The 20,661-nt window shown below is 46.3% G+C and overlaps 1 protein-coding gene across 3 annotated transcripts in view; it reads left to right on the top strand.

Moving 5' to 3' along the window:
• Nucleotides 1-20,661, top strand: part of LOC135031779 (uncharacterized) — a 935,328-nt gene that overhangs the window by 846,565 nt on the left and 68,102 nt on the right. For 2 of the 3 annotated variants that reach the window (XM_063954034.1, XM_063954033.1), the window contains exon 28: nucleotides 16,353-16,505. The exons of the other annotated variant lie outside the window; for it this stretch is intronic. In XM_063954034.1, coding sequence (XP_063810104.1) covers nucleotides 16,353-16,505 — 153 coding nt within the window. The remainder of the gene's footprint in view (nucleotides 1-16,352; nucleotides 16,506-20,661) is intronic. 3 annotated transcript variants of the gene reach the window in all.

Here is a 20,661-nt window from a genome sequence, read left to right as displayed (position 1 = left end):
TCTGGTCATTTCTCATCTTCCCCATGTGGTGGTGTTGGTCACCTGAAGTGATGACTTGGTAATAGGGCAATGTGGGGTCAGCAACATCCAAGCACCCAGTGCATTTTGCCAAAGATATTGGTTCCATTGAAGTAAAGGTTTACATATCCTATTTAATTTAAACCTTATTGATAAATAAATTGATAGCATAGGATAAGTTTTCACTGAAAATGGTTTTATATAGTTAACAAAGCTATATCTCTAAAAAATATATGTTTAAAAATGTGCTCTTGACAGGACTTGACAAATTATTGAAATGCAGCACCTTGTGCCAGCTTCTGTGATCCGCTGCTGAGTCCAAAGATGAAGCCATAGGATCACTTGCATGAGCATCAGCAGGCTGAGTGACCTTTAAAAGATGCAGATGCAGACCCTGGCCTCAGCATGCCTACAAAATAGGGGCCATGTGCCCCCTATTTTGTAGAAAGGTCCCCATCTCAGCTGCCCAAAACGGATGTCATTCAGTCATGCTCTAGATTTGGGGCACTACAAGTGAGATAATAGAATGAGAGCGGCACGTGCGCAGTGCAGATCCTGCTCATGCAGCAATCGGTACACATTGGAATTGTACATACAACTCTGAACAAGGCACAATGGGCCTAATTTAGACCTGATCGCTCTGGGTTTTTTGCACTGCTGCGAGCAGATAGTCGCCGCCCATCGGGGAGTGTATTTTTGCTGTGCAAGTGTGCGAACGCATGTGCAGCCGAGCGGTACAAAAAAACTGTGCAGTTTCTGAGTTGCCCAGATCTTACTCAGCCGCTGCGATCACTTCAGACTGTTCGGGGCCGGAATTGACGTCAAGAGCCCGCCCTGCAAACGCATGGACACGCCTGCGTTTTTCCAACCTCTCCCAGAAAACGGTCAGTTGCCACCCACAAACACCTTCTTCCTGCCAATCACCTTGCGATCGGCTGTGCAAATGGATTCTTCGTAAAATCCATCGCACAGCAACAATCCGCTTTGTACCCGTGCGATGCAACTGCGCATTGCGGTGCATACGAATGTGCAGTTCTGACCTGATCGCAGCGCTGCAAAAACCGCTAGCAAGCGATTAGGTCTGAATGACCCCCATAGTATACTGTACACACATGCAGTGTAAGCTTGTCGTGTGATTTGTCAGTGTGTAATTGATGGGCACATAAAGGGCAAGTTGTTGACTGACAAATCAAGAGACATAACTGTAATTTCAGCAACCAGTAAACTTTCTGATGCGGAGAGAAGCTTATTTATGGCAAGATCAGCAAATGTGGATAACACTTGGTTATACTCAATCCACCACTGGTTGGTTGTGTATGGAGACTTATTGGGGTCATCCTAGTTTGTGGGCATCTTTGGTTGATAGTGACAGCAGAGATGTAGAGCCTTTGCAGTTGGCGTTATAAGTACAGGTACGTTCAGTTGAGTGACATTCTGAGATCATTTTTAACTATTTGATGGAATGTAGTGAATAATGCTGCTCTTGGCAAAGACGATTTTGTTCTATATCATTTAATAAACCAAGGGTCATTCATGCAAGCTCTTGCCAACTAGTTAATTTTCCAGATCAATCCATCACTTAACATTGAGTTGGGTACACACTTGCACAACATCATGCTAATTTGTCTGATTCGTGTGAATCGGAACGACAGATTAGCCATTTCGTGCAGTGTGAACGGCCAATTGCACGCTACCACTGGTCGCACGTGAGGTCGTGTGATTGGCCGTGCTTCACAGCCAATCACACGGCCTCGTATGCGATGCAGTGGATATTAATGAAAGACAGAACAGTGATCATTCCAACGCTCGTTAATATCTCCCTTGTGTTCCTGGCAATCTCTCGATGCGCAGGGCAAATGATAATCACCCCCATCAGCACGATTGCTGGTCGCATTAGTGTGTACCCAGCCTTAGGTATGGCATGCCAGGTGAAGAGTTGGATAAGTCACATGGGGCCTGCTTCAGAGTTGGATGCAGTCCGGGATATACACAGCTGCAACAAAAAGTGGGAAAAACAGCTACTTAAGTTGGTATATGATCTCTATGGTGACTACTAATGGTGGGAATGCAGAATGCAACTGAATAGACAATACATAAGGTAACATCTAGTCACACCTATTTCATCCACATCCCGGTCACTACTGTTATGAAGAATAAATACAAAAGGTGTGCACATCTAAAACAGCTTGCTAAAACAGTTACAAGTTGCAAAAAGCACTTAAAGTCATTAAGTCAGTTGGATATTGGGCCTTATTCAGCATGTGAAGAACAGAAAGGTAAAAGACGCCCACCGATGCATTCGCAAATTTGCAGATGTGATCACATAATTGAGATGCGTACGCAGAAATCAAGTACCATTGACAATTCCGGTTGACACATGCATACACAGGATATAAGCAGCTACAGTCACAGTGGTGCCATATTTTTAATTGCAGCAATCGCAGCTGACCTTAGATGCACACCCCGAGAACGGCCATGACACACCTGTGTTTTCCCAACCACTCCCCACAAACACAATGTAACCTTCCACAAATGATCACTTCCTGGCAATCGCTCTGCGATCGCACTTTGCTGAGCCTACAATCGTATTGCAAATCTATTTTGGCCTTCACGCACGCACAAAGCGGTCACAGTGCATACGCATTCATCCAATAATTGGCCAATTTGCAATTTTGCAACTTGAGCTGAATAAGGCCCAATATCTGAATGCAATGTTGGTGCAGTTGTTCAATTATTTACTAATGCGCATAGGCAAATTTTTCTGAAACCCCCTACGGTGCATGCATTCCCCTGACTGTATTCCCAAAGTTGCTATTGATGAAGAGAAGAGAGGGATTGAGAAGAAAAGAGAAAGCATCGTCATCACAACATTAGAGTGCCGGGTTGGGAGAGATTATCATATGGGCATGCAATCAGGATGTCTCTTTTATAGCTCAACCATTCAGACCAGGTAGTGCTGAATTGAGGGGAGGGTGGGGGTTACTCAGACATGATCGCTCCTCTCTGAATTTTCAGAGGTCTGCGATCAGATAGCCACCGCCCAGACCGAGTGAAACCCGCCCCGTGCAAGTCTGAGTACGCCTTGCGAAAATGTCTGTGTTTGCTGGTCAGCTACAAATCCATTCACAACTCACTCACCATTTAAAGATTTTTCCAGTTTGTGCGTAGCTCACAACCTACTCCTGCAGTGTGATAGAATCAGGCTGATCGGGCCCAGAGCTGACCGGTGTCCCTGAAAACGCTTGGCCATGCCTGCTTTTTTCTGACACTCCCAGAAAACGGCCAGTTACCACCCCAAATGCCTGCTTCCTGTCAGTCAACTTGCATATGCCTAGCGAGCAAAAAATCGCTGGATTTTTTCGCTGTATGGCCTCGCGCATGCGTACTGCTATGCGTATGCATGCGCAGTCGATCGATAATCACCTGGCTTGCGAATTTGCACAACAGCAATTAGGTCGGAATAACCCCCAGTATTCTCAAGGAGGAAATAAGATCCTCCATGGCCATGTAAAAATCAATCCTTGGAGATGGGTGGTTGAACAGTAGATCTCCAATAACAGGGGTAGTCGCCCTGGCAGCATTCACCAGATGTCATAGTGAAGACTTCTTACACTGAGAAAGGGGAATGTCCATTAGGCTAAGGAGACAAAAATTGTGAGTCTCCGGGATTGGAAAGCCACTGAGTTGTCGAGAGTTAGTGTGAACTTGGTGCCAGAAGCCAGTCAATCCCAGACATTGCCACCATATGTGGAGAGGGGTTCCCTGTGATTGGCCACACCTCCAACAGAGGACGGACATGCTCGGGAGCATCTGGTGAACACGATCAGGGCAACGATACCATCTGGACATGATTTTATATTGTGTTTTCAGGACATGGATTGAAGGAGAGCTGGGAAACGTGTAACAATATATATGAGACCATTGGTTGGCAGCGAGTTCCTTTTGTAAGTCCCTGTGCCAGCCTGTCACAAATGAGGGAGCTGAAGAGGGGAGGCTAGAGAGACATTTTTGATATAGCTGAGAAATCAGGTGCCGCGGCACAGTCTCAGTCAAGCATACATATTCAAAAGCGGTTGGAGTCCACCCACTGACACGGGTAGGTAGGGAGGCAGCATAGTGTCAGAGCTGTAAATACTGTAAGCCCAGAAAGAGATAGATGGGAGGCCAAACATCTGCACTAAGGTGGTCATGCCGAGTTGTTCGCTCACTAGCAGTTTTTAGCAGCCGTGCAAACGCATTGTCGCCGCCCACTGGGGAGTGTATTTTGGCTTTGCAGAAGTGCGAACGCCTGTGCAGCAGAGCACCTGCAAAAACATTTTGTGCAAAACAAGACCAGCCCTGAACTTACTCTTCGTGTGCGATGATTCTAACATTGGTGGGTTGGCTTTTGACGTCACACACCCGCCCAGCGTTCGCCCAGCCACGCCTTCGTTTTCCCTGGCACGCCTGCGTTTTCTTAGCACTCCCTGAAAATGGTCTGCTGACACCCAGAAACGCCCCTTTCCTGTCAATCTTCTTGCGGCCGCCAATGCGAATGAAAACGTCGCTAGAACCTTTGCAAAACCACAAAGGCCTTTGTACCCGTACATCGCGAGTGCACATTGCGGTGCATGCGCAGAAATGCCGATTTTTAGCCTGATCGCTGCGCTGTGAACAACGGCAGCTTGCGACCAACTCGATCAACACCCCCTAAGTCTGTAAAAGAACGGAGACCAGTTGGACCAGTTCAGTGGGACAATTGGGAAATACCAGCCCTGGATCAAGCAGATAGGGAGGATTGCGTGTTGGAGCTCAGAAATAAATCTGGGTGATGTAATAATGGCATGGGCAGAGAAGCACCCGGACTGACAGCCGGCAATTGTTTGCATTTCTTCCAATAGGATCTAAGGTAGGGTGTCGATAACAAGGGGGCTTCTGGAGCCAAGGGAGAATATGTGCAGGTGTGCCAGTGGCAGCCCCTACAATGAGTGCCAATTGTTTATCAGCAGGAAATCGGAACATTTCAATTATCCTAAGTTAATCGCTAACGAAGTGGGGAAGTTGAAGATCCCCTTCAGTACAGCTACGTATTTGGGCCAACTAAGCTAACCGATGACCTATCCTGCCCCAAGCAAAGTGGCCCACTGCTGCCTGCAATTCTTTAAAGAAAGGGGATGGTATTGAGATTGGCAGAGTTTGCAACAGGTAAAGGATTTTTGATAAAATATTAATTTTCACTGTGTTAATCCTACCACACCAAGACAAGTTAAGGAATGACCATTTGTTCAAATCTGTTTTAAATTTGTGTAATAAGGGGAGGACATTAAGTTGATACAGGTTCGAGTTGTCACGAGACAAGAGAACCCCTAAATATTTAAGTTGAGAAAGGTGCCATTGGAAAGGAAATAACTCTCGGAGGCCTTCGATCACCCGCATGGGAGTCAAGACATTCAGGGCAACTGATTTAGTATAATTTATCTTAAAGTTACAGTAAAAGATTAAACCTACTAAATTCATACATGAGGGCTGGGAGAGCGGTCACTGAGTCAGAGATAATTGCAAGGAGATCATCTGCGTATAGTATTAATTTGTGCTCATCACCACTTGCCCATATACCATGAATATTCAGGTTGGCCCAGATCACTCTTGCCAATGCCTCCATACAAACTACAAAGTTAGAAGACATCCCTGCCTCAATCCATTCCGAATTCTAAAAGGATCAGAGAGGGTATTGTTCACTCGAACACTAGCTGTCAGAGGCCTGTATAGGGCAAAATATGATGAAGACAGGCAGGACCCAAACCCAGGCACCTGAGAAGACTCTCTGTAAATTGCCAATCAACCCTATTGAATGCTTTCTCTGCATCAATAGACAGGAGGACCACGGGGACGTACCATTCTGGGCAACATGAATGAGATCGATAATTTTAGATGTGTTGTTCTTAGCTTCTCTACCATTGCTAAATCCCACCTGGTCCCCATGTACCATGTCAGGGAGAAGAGGGCCTAATCAATTTGCAAGCAATTTAGCAAATAGCTTTACATCACAGTTTAGCAGAGAAATAGATCTATAATCTATGAGCACTGGGCAGAATCCTTACCCTTCTTTGGTATAACAGAGATATGGGCTTCAAATGCTTGTGTGGAAGCAGTCTTTCAAGATACAGAGTTACAGGCCCTCAAGAACAGAGGTAACAGGAATGACTTGAATGGTTTATAGTAACAAACCGGAAACCGTCTGGGCCCGGACTCTTTCGCACTGGAGTTGCAGACAATGCTGCATGTAGTTTCTCTATAGTGAAAGTTTCGGAAAGTCAACCTCATGGAGGTAATCCTGAATCAATGTGGTCAACTCAGGGACAGTGTGAGAAGACTCTCCGTTCCTCAAGTTTTACAGAGAGGCGGAGTATATTTGAAAATATTCCGTAATTTGGGGAAGGGTACGTACAGCCTTTTCACCCAGGTCACAAATAGAATGGACATAGGACTGCAGCTGCTGTGCCTGCAGCGCCCGTGCAAGCAGAGAGCCTGGTTTGTTACCCCATAGATAAAATGAATGGCGGCATTTACCCAATTCCTTCTTAGTTGTATCACGCAAGAGTTTATCAAGGGCCAACTAAGCCTCCTAAAGTTCTAGCAAAACATTAGTATCTAGCATTGACTGGTGAGAGGTCTCTAGGGTCGCAATGCAATCAAGAAGCTGCAGTCTCTGAGACATTTTTTCAGTTTAGAGCCCCCTATGCATTTGCCCCTGATCACAGAGATAGCAGTGTCGAACTCGGCTTTAAAGCGGGGGTCACTGAGCAAAGAGGAATTAAATCGCCGCGTCCAGGGCTTGGGGGAGCCAGGGATAGGTTAACAGACACATACACCAGGGACGGATCTAGACTTTTCTTTAGGGGGGGGCGGTTTACTGTTTAATCTGGACTCCTCCCTCTACAGGCCCAACTCCTCCCATCTGCAATCCTAACTCCTCCTCCTCTCAATTCTGACTGAACTTTTTGAGTGCGACTGAGATAGAGCTTTGTGATTGTTCTATGTACATGTGACTGTGCTATGGTGTAATTGTATTTATTAGCCCTAGTACCCACACACCAGCAAGTGAGGGGCAAATGCTCTGTAACCCTTGCTCTCCTGGCTCCTCTGTGCTGCTGTGGTATAAGCTGCAGCACATCGTTCTGCCTCAGGCTCTCCCCGGAGAGCTCTCTTCTGCTCAAAAGTGGGCATGGCTATGACTGTGTTAGGGGGGGGGGGCGGTCGCCCCCTTCGCCCCCACCTAGATCCGGCCCTGACATACACTGGGGCGTGGTCTGACCAGGATATCTGACCAATTGTACTGAAAGGGAAAAGACACAAAAACCTATGGTTCACTAAAAAGTAATCCAGTCTAGAGTACTGTTAGGATCTCCTGTTCTGTGCTGCCACGTCGCCATGGCAACCGGGAGGCAAGTGTTAGCGAAGTAACCTGAGCGCAGCTTATACTCCGGTCCGGGTTTTTACTGTGTAGTGGTTACAGGCTCTGTGCATGGCAGGGAATCCGGCGCTGGTTTTGTGCTCACAGTCTGTGAGGTCTGAGTGGGGCGTGGACAGCACCTGCTATATAAACCATCCTCTCAGGCTAGGCAAATGCTGCTGAATCTTTGTTTGTTAGTCAGTTCCAGAGAGTTAGCTAGTACTGTGTGACTTTGTATTTACTTGTTGCTTACTGCGAATAGGCCTTGGGATTCGGTACTTCATTCTGCCAATCCGGTCCTAGCAGTAAGACTGGAGTCAGTTGTTTAACCTGCTGGGGTTCTTTTGCTATTCTGTGAACCCAGCAGGTTTGTGGCTGTACTCTCAGACCTGCTTGCTTAATCCTCCCTCACTATGCAGGGCGTCCAGGTGTCAGTTTAGTGGCAGTAAGCTGAACCTGTGCCCTGCAAGTGGGGGTTAGGATTGTGGATACTCTCCTTGTGTCTATATTTCTATCTCTGACCAAGGAGTTTATTCCCACACCCGTTGGTAACCCTTTGGGGTTTTTTCTGTTGCTCTTAGCAACATCATTTCGGGTGCTCCACATGTTAAATCACTACATCTTGCTTCATTGTCCGCTCTATCCCATCTGAGCATTCCTGACACTAGGGAGACACCCAATTCCTGAGCCTTTGGGCTTCCCCGTTCACTTTGTGTTTATTAGTTATTCCATCACCTCCTGTGTATGTTGTGTTATACTGTCTGTGAGTTCGTTTGCTTCGCATCCCTCTCTGTTCATACACCGGTATAATCCTGTTAGCACTGGTGTGCGTAACATATTCAGCAGCCCTACTCCTGTTGAAATTTTGTGGGAATATGGAGCATACCCCTCAAAATACTTTGCAACAGGTGGTCGATCAGGTGCAGGTCCTGACTCGACAATTTAATGAGAAGTCCATTAAAATTAACACCCCGCAGGCCGCTAGCGGAGCTCCCGCAGCAGCAGCGGCAAGTTTAGGGGTTAAGGAGCCGAAAGTAAATCTCCCGGATCGTTTTTCTGGAGATCGCTCGCAGTTCTTTTGTTTCAAGGAGAGCTGTAAGCTATATTTCAGGCTTAGGCCCCAGTCTTCTGGGTCGGAGATTCAGCGGGTGGGCATGGTGATTTCCTTGCTACAAGGAGACCCACAGGTCTGGGCATATGGGTTGCAGCCTGACTGTCCGTCGCTTAAAAGTGTTGATGCTTTTTTTACGGCACTGGGCATTTTGTATGATGACCCTGACAAGATGGCTTCAGCCGAGGCTCAGATTACGGTCCTTAAGCAAGGGCGACGGCCAGCTGAGGTTTATAGTACGGAGTTTCGGAGGTTGGCTCATGATACCCAGTGGAATGACCCAGCCCTGAGAAACCAGTACCGAAGGGGCCTTTCTGACCAGATAAAGGACCAACTGGTACAATATCCCTCGCCTGATAGCTTAGATCAGCTCATGCAGTTATCCATCCGGGTGGATAGACGGCTGAGAGAGCGTAGGCTTGAAAGGGAGACCGCAGTTTCCTTTTTTCCAAAAGGGAACCTCAGACTCTGAGGAATATTCCGAGGAGCCTATGCAGATTGGGGCTACCCGCCTCTCCTCGCGTGAGAAGATGCGGAGGAGACAGCAGGGTTTGTGTTTGTACTGTGGGAATAAAGGTCATGTTGTAGTATCATGCCCAGAAAAGCCGGAAAACTTCAGGGCCTGAGGGTTATGGGAAATATCCTGTCAGGCCAGAAGTCAGAATTTCCCAAAAAGACTTTTCTCATTCCGGTGACTTTGGAGATCCTCGGTCAAACTGTCAAGACTGAGGCCTTTGTTGACAGTGGGGCCGATGGGGTTCTCATGGACCGTCAATTTGCCCTGGAACACTCTGTTCCCTCAGTACCTTTGGCATCAGAGATTGAGATCTGTGGGTTAAACGGGGAACTATTGTCCCAGGGTAAAATTACCTCCTGCACCAGCCAAATTCCTTTGTTTATTGGAGCCACACACACTGAAAAATTGTCTTTCTATGTGACTGTCTGTTCTTTTGCCCCATTGGTTTTGGGGTTACCCTGGTTAAGGGCCCATAACCCTCAATTTGACTGGGTCTCTGGGGAGATTCTTAGTTGGGGTAGTGATTGTTTCAGGAGTTGCTTGAGCCTTCCAGTCAGGCTCTCGCAGCTAAGTTTGCCAGGATTGCCAGGATGTTATGCAGATTTTGCGGATGTGTTCTCCAAAAAAGTTGCGGAGGTACTACCTCCCCATCGCCCCTATGACTGTGCCATTGATTTGTTGCCGGATGCTAAGCTTCCCAAGAGCAGGTTGTACTCCCTGTCACGTCCTGAGACTCAGGCTATGGCAGAGTACATTCAGGAGAACTTGGCTAAGGGATTTATCAGACCCTCACAGTCCCCAGTTGGGTCGGGGTTCTTCTTCGTGGGTAAAAAGGATGGTTCGTTGCGACCCTGCATCGACTTCAGGGAATTGAACCGTATCACGATTAAAAACTCGTACCCACTGCCTCTCATTTCGGTTTTGTTTGACTAGCTTCGTACTGCCACCATTTTTTCTAAGATTGACCTACGCGGTGCTTACAATCTAATCCGAATAAGAGAGGGGGATGAATGGAAGACTGCCTTTAATACCCACTCAGGGCATTATGAATATTTGGTGATGCCTTTTGGGCTCTCTAATGCCCCGGCAGTCTTCCAGGAATTCATGAACGATGTGCTCAGGGAATATTTGGATAGATTCTTAGTTGTTTATCTAGATGACATCCTAATCTTCTCCCATTCCCTGGAGGAACATCGGAAGCATGTACGCTTAGTCCTCCAGAAACTCAGAGACCACCAGCTTGGGGCGAAGCTGGAGAAGTGCGAATTTGAAGTCCAGCAAATCACATTTCTAGGGTATATTATCTCCTCAGAAGGTTTCCAAATGGAGGGTTCTAAGGTACAGGCAGTCCTGGAATGGGTGCAGCCCACTAGTTTGAAGGCGCTTCAGCGTTTTCTGGGCTTTGCGAATTTTTATAGACGGTTTATCGCTGGATTTTCGTCTATAGTGGCCCCCTTGGTGGCACTCACTAAGGAAGGGGCGGATGTTGCTCACTGGTCTTGTGAGGCCAAAGCGGCCTTTGCCCGTCTCAAAAGGGCATTTGTCTCGGCCAAGGTGCTGCGACACCCAGATCCAGAGCGTCCTTTTGTGGTAGAAGTGGATGCCTCTGAGATAGGTATTGGGGCAGTGCTCTCTCAGATGGGGGTGTCTGATAATCGCCTTCATCCCTGTGCTTACTTTTCCCGTAAATTTTCGTCTGCCGAGATGAATTATGATGTGGGTAACCGGGAATTGTTGGCTATAAAGGATGCACTCGGGGAGTGGAGACACTGGCTTGAGGGGGCTAAGTTTGTGGTCTCAATTCTCACCGACCATAAGAATCTGGCATATTTAGAGTCAGCGAAGCGGCTCAATGCCAGGCAGGCATGATGGGCTTTGTTTTTTGCTCGCTTAAATTTTTTTATAACATATCGCCCTGGGTCAAAAAACATGAAGGCTGATGCGCTCTCGCGGAGTTATGCTCCAGTCCAAGAGACCACCGAGGAGCCATTGCCCATTGTGTCCCCATCATGTATTAAAGTGGGCATTACCCAGGACCTCTTGTCATTAGTCCTTAGAGCACAGGAGCAGGCTCCTCCAGACCTTCCGGTAGGTCTCTTGTTTGTGCCTCCTAGGTTAAGACAGCGAGTGTTCCTGGAATTCCATGCCAAGAGGTCGGCAGGGCATCCGGGTATTGCCAGAACTCGGGAGTTGCTGTCTAGGGCGGTGTGGTGGCCCTCGGTGGCTAGGGATGTAGATCAGTGGGTTCGGGCATGTGACGTTTGTGCCCGAAATAAAACTCCTAGAGGGGTTCCTGTCGGCCCATTACATCCACTCTCTATTCCATCTAAGCCATGGACCCACATTTCCATGGATTTTGTGGTGGACTTGCCCAAATCCTCGGGGATGACAGCCATTTGGGTTGTCGTTGACAGGTTTTCGAAGATGGCGCATTTCGTTCCACTGGTTGGGTTGCCATCGGCCAGACGCCTGTCTGAGTTATTTATGCAGCATGTTGTGCGCCTCCACGGGTTGCCATTTGATGTGGTCTCTGACCGTGGATCCCAGTTTGTGGCCAAATTCTGGAGGGCATTTTGTTCTGATCTCCAGATTTCTGTGAGCTTGTCGTCAGGCTATCATCCACAGCCTAATAAGTAGACTGAGAGGGTGAACCAGTCCTTGGAGCAGTTCCTCAGGTGTTATGTCTCCAAGTGTCATACTGACTGGGTTGCTCATCTGTCCATGGCGGAGTTTGCCTATAACAACACGGCTCACTCTGCTACAGGGATCTCTCCCTTCCTTTGTGTGTATGGGCATCATCCTAAGGCCAATTCTTTTGACCCCCTGGATTCCACGCCTGGTGGTTCCTCTGTGGTTTCGGCCCTTAGGGGTATTTGGAGGAAAGTTAAGAAAGCCCTTGTGTCTGTGTCATTAGTGACCAAAAGGGTTTTTGATAAGCGGAGAAGACCCTGCAGCTTCAAATTAGGAGACTTCGTCTGGTTGTCCACCAAGAATTTGAAGTTGAGACAGCCATCTCATAAGTTAGGCCCCCGGTTCATCGGCCCTTATAAGATCACCAGGGTTATCAATCCGGTGGCATTTCAGTTAGATCTGCCCCGTTCATTGGGTATCAATAAAACATTTCATTGTTCCCTTTTAAAACTGGCGGTTAGTAATCCTTCTTCCAGTGGAAGACCTTCTCCTCTTCTGATACGGGGTCAGAGGGAGTTTGTGGTTGAAAGGGTTCTTGATTCCAAGATGGTTCGGGGTCGGCTGTCATTTTTGGTGCACTGGAAGGGGTATGGCCCGGAGGAGCGGTCGTGGGTGCGCAGTTGTGATCTTCATGCCCCCAGACTGATACGCTCTTTCTTCTCGCAGTTCCCCGATAAACCCGGTGGTAGGGGTTCTTTGACCCCTCGTCAGAGGGGGGGTACTGTTAGGATCTCCTGTTCTGTGCTGCCACGTCGCCATGGCAACCGGGAGGCAAGTGTTAGCGAAGTAACCTGAGCACAGCTTATACTCCGGTCCGGGTTTTTACTGTGTAGTGGTTACAGGCTCTGTGCACGGCAGGGAATCCGGCGCTGGTTTTGTGCTCACAGTCTGTGAGGTCTGAGTGGGGCGTGGACAGCACCTGCTATATAAACCATCCTCTCAGGCTAGGCAAATGCTGCTGAATCTTTGTTTGTTAGTCAGTTCCAGAGAGTTAGCTAGTACTGTGTGACTTTGTATTTACTTGTTGCTTACTGCGAATAGGCCTTGGGATTCGGTACTTCATTCTGCCAATCCGGACCTAGCAGTAAGACTGGAGTCAGTTGTTTAACCTGCTGGGGTTCTTTTGCTATTCTGTGAACCCAGCAGGTTTGTGGCTGTACTCTCAGACCTGCTTGCTTAATCCTCCCTCACTGTGCAGGGCGTCCAGGTGTCAGTTTAGTGGCAGTAAGCTGAACCTGTGCCCTGCAAGTGGGGGTTAGGATTGTGGATACTCTCCTTGTGTCTATATTTCTATCTCTGACCAAGGAGTTTATTCCCACACCCATTGGTAACCCTTTGGGGTTTTTTCTGTTGCTCTTAGCAACATCATTTCGGGTGCTCCACATGTTAAATCACTACATCTTGCTTCATTGTCCGCTCTATCCCATCTGAGCATTCCTGACACTAGGGAGAAACCCAATTCCTGAGCCTTTGGGCTTCTCCGTTCACTTTGTTTATTAGTTATTCCATCACCTCCTGTGTATGTTGTGTTATACTGTCTGTGAGTTCGTTTGCTTCGCATCCCTCTCTGTTCATACACCGGTATACTCCTGTTAGCACTGGTGTGCGTAACAAGTACATGGTATGTGGGGAAGAAAAGAAGGTAAAATCCTTTGTGGTCGGATGTTGGATTCTCCTTAAATCCATGAGCTCGTACTCGTTGAGAAGCCGTTGGGTTCTGCTGTGTTGTTTCTTGTGTTCTTTTAACCCTAAACCTAACCCTAACCTATAATGTTCTCTTCCTTCCTTCACACTCCAGTCCCTGTGGCGCATCAGGACCCTGCAATGCAATAAGTATCAGGGTCCTTTTAACATTGAACACAGGGACACGGAATGGTGCAGCGGCTGATTTTCTATCAACATGGCACTCACCTCCATTCTCATCCATCGTCCGCACCATGGATGACGGTGGACAGCAGATGAAGATGCGTGCATTTTATGCTGAGCCATTCCTTACTCTATCACTTTTCAAAGGTTACCTTCTTTAAAAACTGAAAAAATTATTTGTCTTCCTAAAAAATCTGTGTACTGATGATTTTTTCTGTATGGCAAGGTGAAGTGAACAATGCACTTTGACACAGTGAAACAACAGCAAACTATTTCACTGTTCATAGCCCATAGTCACTTTTCAGATTGGGGTACCCACTATTCAGGTCACCGGACTATGTGGTATTTGATATGTACTCTGTGTGAATTAGATTTACAGTGGTATTGCATTGCAGACACATTACAGCAGGCATGTCCAAACTGTGGCCCTCCAGCTGTTGTGAAACTACATATTCCCAGCATGCCCTGACACAGTTTTGCTGTCAGAGAATGCTAAAGCTGTGTCAGGGGATTCTGGGATGTGTAGTTTCTCAACAGCTGGAGGGCCGCAGTTTGGACATGCCTGCCTTACAGGGTACTATACTCAATGCTCTTATTTAACCTGCTAACAGAGGGAACGTTGATGTTTAGATGAAAACCATATAATTATATGGACAGTCTGGCTGCAGTAAGGTGGCACAATATGAACAAATGCTGGAATATGTAACTCTTGCATCATTGGTATCAAATGTTTGGATGGTTTTGCAGCAATAAGGTGGTACAGTATGAACAGATGATGAAATGTGTAACTTGTGCATTGCTAAAAAATAGGGGATTGATTGGACAAAAACCCTTATACTGCCTCAATCACACAGAAACTGCTATGATTTAATATCGAATTGGTACACGTCATATGTTTTATAAAATACATGCATGCATGGTGCACACTTAACAGGCTATATAGGGATGATGAAAAGTTGAAGTACCATTACTTCAGGGGACACCTTCTGACTGTTTGATTTGTGTGCCGTCTTTCTAACTAATAGTTTAGCATAATTGAGGGTGTCTGCAGATCCAACTTGATACAGGAAGAGGAGTCAAGGCTCATACACACTTGACGTTTTTTTGCCCAGTGTGTATACTGAGCGATGATGTGAAAACTGCTGGCAGAAAAATCGTGCAATTCGTACACACTGAGCGATTTTCACCCGGCCCAGCGATGTTCACGGGGGTGAGGGGGTGAACCTCTTACCGCAGTAGGAGGCTGTGGAAAGTGCTTCACTCGGCCGGTAAAACAGGGCGATGGATGGCGGCGGCCAGCGATGATGCGGGAGCACGCATCACCGCTCACCGCTCATCGTCCGCCCATACACACTTGGAGATTTTAAGCGCAAAGTAGCTCAGAATGCCAAAAGTGAGCTCAAAATCGCCCAGTGTGTATTATTCACATTAACAGTTTCCAATTTCTCCTGTATTAGAACTGAATGATACAAATAGCAACATTCTAAGTGTATGTAGCTGAAAGGTAACTGCAATATTAACCTACTATATGGAGAAAGGGATAATACCCGTGCTGATTGATTGCTAAATTTTCGCCAAGTCAAGGTATCTCACGACCGAAATGAAAAGCAAATTATTATGCCTATAATTTAAATTATTTTTGGTCTTAAGAGGCGAGCAATTATGGTGGTATATCACGTATCTTAAGACTTGAGTAGTTAGACTATTAAAAATTGTGAGAAGAAATTGTGTGACTATAATTTCACCACTAGGACAATTACTGTCCAATATTTGTTTATTTAATGTTTACACAGGGGGCGACCGCTATAAAATTAATTTGAGAGTCACTGAATATATCTTTTGATACCCATTATTTTTTATGAGAGAAAATAATTAAAAGGTATGTTTTAATCCTTACAATCATATCGTTACAATAAGTATACACAATAAAAGAGTGCTCCAAAAAGGAATCTCCTCCATGGTGAATGCCATAAATTTGTGGCTTGTGAACTGAGTTCTATGATTCCAGGAGCTCCTCCAACCTTTTACTATGCTGACCCTATGAAAGGAGTGGATGGTAGTAGGTTGGTTTTTAGAAATTATTGAACATAAAATTGCCTAGTCCTGTGCAGGACAAAAAAACCTCACTGTATGAACACACAGACTTAATTAGTACCTCCGTTATTTTGATTTAACCATCTGTGCTCAAGTATGGATATCACTAAAACCTGCACTGTTAGTGTTCCTGGAAGGCTGGGGTTGGGAAACACTGCCCTATTGCCTAACCCTCCCCCTGGTGCCTAACCCTAACTTCTTCCGCAGCCTAACCCTAACCCTCCCCCAAGATCCTAACCCTAACTCCAACCCTAACCCTAAAAATCATAAAAAATCGTCAAAGACCACATGGCTGCCTTTTTTGGGGGTCAACCTTTTTACCCTGTCAACCATAAGGCTGTCGACCATCTGCCGTCGACCTATTGACTAGCTATTTACTGTCTATTTTCTATCTGGATATTGCTTGACCAATATCCCTTACGGAGCCAGTGTTCCAAACAGATCCACAGTTGTTGTAGCCATTATACAATACAGAACCAAACTTGCTTACTACTATACAATGTAATCTTGTATACCATGCTTAGCCATACTCTGATGACCGGTATCACCTGCAGTATTAATCTTGTAATACCCTCCAAATCAGTCAGTTTGTTATAGATTCATTTTAATTGTATTGTTTCCAGGGATTTCTACAATCTTTATCTGAGACTTCGGTGAAAGCAGCCATTGAGGAAGGATTGAAGAAAAAGACTTTAGCTCTTCATAAAAGTTATGGAAGTATAACAGTGAAAATATGGGGTGGCCATTATTTTGAAGATGAACATTATGCTTTACTGGTATGTGTGATTTCTTTTCCACTGAAGTAAGTGTTCTCCCCTGGATCAATTTCATGGGTGCTCTATGAATTTGCATTCGCAGGCTGCAAAAAAACACTTGCGACATGCCAGCGTTTGACTAGCCTCCCCCCCACCCAGTTACACCCCATACTCACTGACTGTCAGTCACACTGCGAACAAATTCTCGCTGCGATTGTTGTCTCAAGATCATTGCAGCACATGTGCAGTGTGACTCTAATGCAAGCGAACTACAATAATAATCACTCAATTGCGCAAACAGCACTTTGCATCTACCTCTGAATCAGACTGTGTGTCTCAGCATGCAGCACTGTGTCTCAGCATGCAGCAGTGTGTCTCGGCATGCAGCAGTGTGTCTCGGCATGCAGCAGTGTGTCTCGGCATGCATGCAGCACTGTGTCTCTGCATGCAGCAGTGTGTATCAGCATGCAGCAGTGTGTCTCAACATGCAGTACTATGTCTCGGCGTGCAGCAGAGGCAGAACTCTGGGAGGCAAAGGAGTCATCTGCCGCCTGGCTCCTGCTCTGAAGGGGGGCACCTCTCCTCACATTCTGTGACGCCATTGAATTAAGTTAATTGATACAGTAGCTGCCGCTATCTTTTCAGTGGCCGACTTCCTCACTGGTCCCTGCACCTTACAAATCACACCCTCTTTATTATACTGAATATACACATTTTACAAGTGTCATAGCCAGGATTAGAAACCACAACCTATTACACTGGAGGCAGAAACCTTACTGATGAAAATGTTTGCTCCTGTATAGGAAATATGAGAATTCTAACCATATGAAGATACTTCTCTGACAATTACACGTAACTTCATATAGTTAGCATTCTCATGCTTCCTCTACAGGAGCAAATAGCTCCATCAGTAAAGTGTCTGCTGTCAGTATAACAGGTCATGGCTTCTAATCCTGGGTATGACTGCTAAGAAATGTGTGATTTAAAATAAAAGACACTTAAATGTATAAATACAGTATATACATTTTCTTCAGAACACTCCACACACACACACACACACACACACACACACACACACACACACACACACACACACACACACACACACTTATCTTAATATAGGAAATAGGGTGGCACCAACATTTATCTTGCCTCCGGGCAACTGGGACGAACTTACGCCACTGGCGTGCAGCACTGTGTCTCAGCATGCAGCACTGTGTCTCGGCGTGCAGCAATGTGTCTCAGTATGCAGCACAGTGTTTCGGCATGCAGCAGTGTGTCTCAGCATGCAGCACTGTGTCTCAGCATGCAGCAATGTGTCTCAGCATGCAGCGCTGTGTCTCGGGGTGCTGCAAAGTGTCTCAGCATGCAGCAGTGTGTCTCGGCATGCAGCAGTGTGCCTCTGCATGCAGCACTGTGTCTCGGCGTGCAGCACTGTGTCTCGGCATGCAGCAGTGTGTTTCGATGTGCAGCACTGTGTCTCGACATTCATTGCAGGACACCGTTCTATTCCTGTTGAAGGTTACTCAGATAACCGATGGTCCCGCAGAGTGATCTGATGGTGCATCTTGAGATGTAACAGTGGATCTCGGAAGCAAGTAGGAGGCATCTATTTCCACCACGCCTCCTGCTGCATTAACATATTAGCTGTATGGTATTGCACAGCATCAGATCATCTGCATGAACATCGGTCATCTGAGTATCCAAGGACCCAGCCACTGGCTTCAGCATGCCCAGAAAACAGGGAAAAAATACCCCCGTTTTCAGTAATGCTATCTGCAAATGCCAGCAGCATGCCAATCATGCCTCAGCATTTGGGGATACATTGGAGATATATGCAGACAATGGGTTTACATACATTTCTATATTAAGCCCATTGTAATTACTAATAGATCCAATTTGCATCTCTTCGAAAGACTTCTAGAACGTTTTTTCTTGCAATAAGGATAAAACAGTATTAATTTTTTTTTTTTTACAAACAGAAGTAAATAAAAACCTTACATATTTCTCTTTATGTTTGTATAAAGTCCTTGTTACAAGTAAACATATTTGTTATACCTATTTTTGATAAATGCTAGTCAGGGCTGTATTCTGGGAGTAATATGCAACAGTAACTCTGGGAAAACTTATATTAAAGTATATTTTTGTGTGTCTTTCCCTGACTAAACTACAAAGTGATTTATTTAGTAACTTACATCGCATTCCCCATACTTATAATGGGAAATGCGATGTGGCCAAATTTACTAAAAAAAAAAGTGAAAAAATACCGCAGTGTGCCCTGTGATAATTTTGCCTGCTCAGGCTGGCAAGATCACAGGGCAGCACTGTGATGTACACTCTTTTGCCCAGCTTTGTCTGCCCCTGACAGACCATGCTCCAGTGATCAGCTATGTATGTCCGATGGGAAAATGGCAAAATGGCAAAAAAATGGGTGTGGCCACATGCCACATGGGGCGTGGTCAATGAAAATGGGGTCGTAATACACATATGACCCAAATAGTGCAGTGCCAGATACACACATGCCCCCACAGTGCAAGATACACATATGCCCCCACAGTGCCAGATATGCCCCCATGGTGCCAGATACACATATGCCCCTGCAGTGCCAGATATGCCCCACATTGCCAGATACACATGCCCCCACAGTGCTAGATATGCCCCCACATTGCTAGATACACATATTCCCCCACGGTGTCAAATATGCCCTCATAGTGCCAGATATGCCCCCACATTGCCAAATACACATGCCCCCACAGTGTTAAATATTCCCCCACAGTGCCAGATACACATATTCCCCCACATTGCCAGATACACATGACCCCACTCTGCCAGATATGCCCTCATAGTGCCAGATATGCCCCCACAGTGCTAGATATGCCCCCACAGTGCCAGATACACATATTCCCCCACATTGCCAGATACACATGACCCCACAGTGCCAGATATGCCCTCATAGTGCCAGATATGCCCCCACAGTGCCAGTTTAGATATTTTTACCTGCGCGTTGCCAGGGGTTTCATGCGCGTGGCCAGCTGTTTTACATGTTGTGTCATGCTTGTTCCCAGGGGTTTTATGCTCCGGGATCCATGCTCGTTGCCACGGGGAATGCTCATTGCCTAGGGGTAGCTAGGGCAGGGCCGAAACTGGGATTTACGTCACCCGGGGCAAGGCATTAACTTGGCACACCCCCTACCCGAGCATGGAACTATGTGTGCGTATATTCATATAGAGTGAGAGAGAAATCCAATATCTCAGCAGAGACAAGGCGGCACTCGAAGTCTTATTCAAACTAAGCTTATTATTGTTACTTTGAATAAGACTTCGAGTGACGCCTTGTCTCTGCTGAGATATTGGATTTCTATATGCTTTGGAGGAAGGCAACGAAACATCTACACAGTTCTACATAAGAGTGAGTGCCGAATAACATGTACAATATATTTTATATACACACACACACACACACACACACACACACACACACACACACACACACACACACACTCTCCATATGGACAAATGGCTAGTAGCTGCTGCACAGCTTCTTTATAGCTGGGGAACCCCATGCTGGTTGCCCCCCTGCTTTAGTGGGAACTAGCCCATAGGTCTAGCTGAGGAATTGGGGCGAGGGACACACTGGCTGTGGTTTAAATTTAGTATTTCTTTACTACCAGAACTTCTGGTTGGGACTAGAGATGAGCGGGTTCGGTTCCTCGGAATCCGAACTCACCCGAACTTCAGCCTTTTTACACGGGTCCGAGGCAGACTCGGATCTTCCCGCCTTGCTCGGCTAACCCGAGCGCGCCCGAACGTCATCATCCCGCTGTCGGATTCTCGCGAGGCTCGTATTCTATCGCGAGACTCGGATTCTATATAAGGAGCCGCGCGTCGCCGCCATTTTCACACGTGCATTGAGATTGATAGGGAGAGGACGTGGCTGGCGTCCTCTCCGTTAGAATAGATAGAGACACTTGAGTTGATTACTTAGTAATTTTGGGGAGCATTAGGAGTACTCAGAGTGCAGAGTTTTGCTGATAGTTACTAGTGACTGACCACCACCAGTTTTATTTATTATTTAATATAATCTGTTCTCTGCCTGAAAAAAAACGACACACAGTCACATACCATATCTGTGCTCAGCCTCAGTCTGCTGCATGATAATATCATCTATATGTATATC

The sequence above is a fragment of the Pseudophryne corroboree genome, chromosome 2 (assembly GCF_028390025.1).
Source record: "Pseudophryne corroboree isolate aPseCor3 chromosome 2, aPseCor3.hap2, whole genome shotgun sequence".
Lineage (NCBI taxonomy): Eukaryota > Metazoa > Chordata > Amphibia > Anura > Myobatrachidae > Pseudophryne > Pseudophryne corroboree.
The sequence above is the reverse complement of the archived record's forward strand: the minus strand, read 5'-3'. Positions and strand labels throughout refer to the sequence as shown.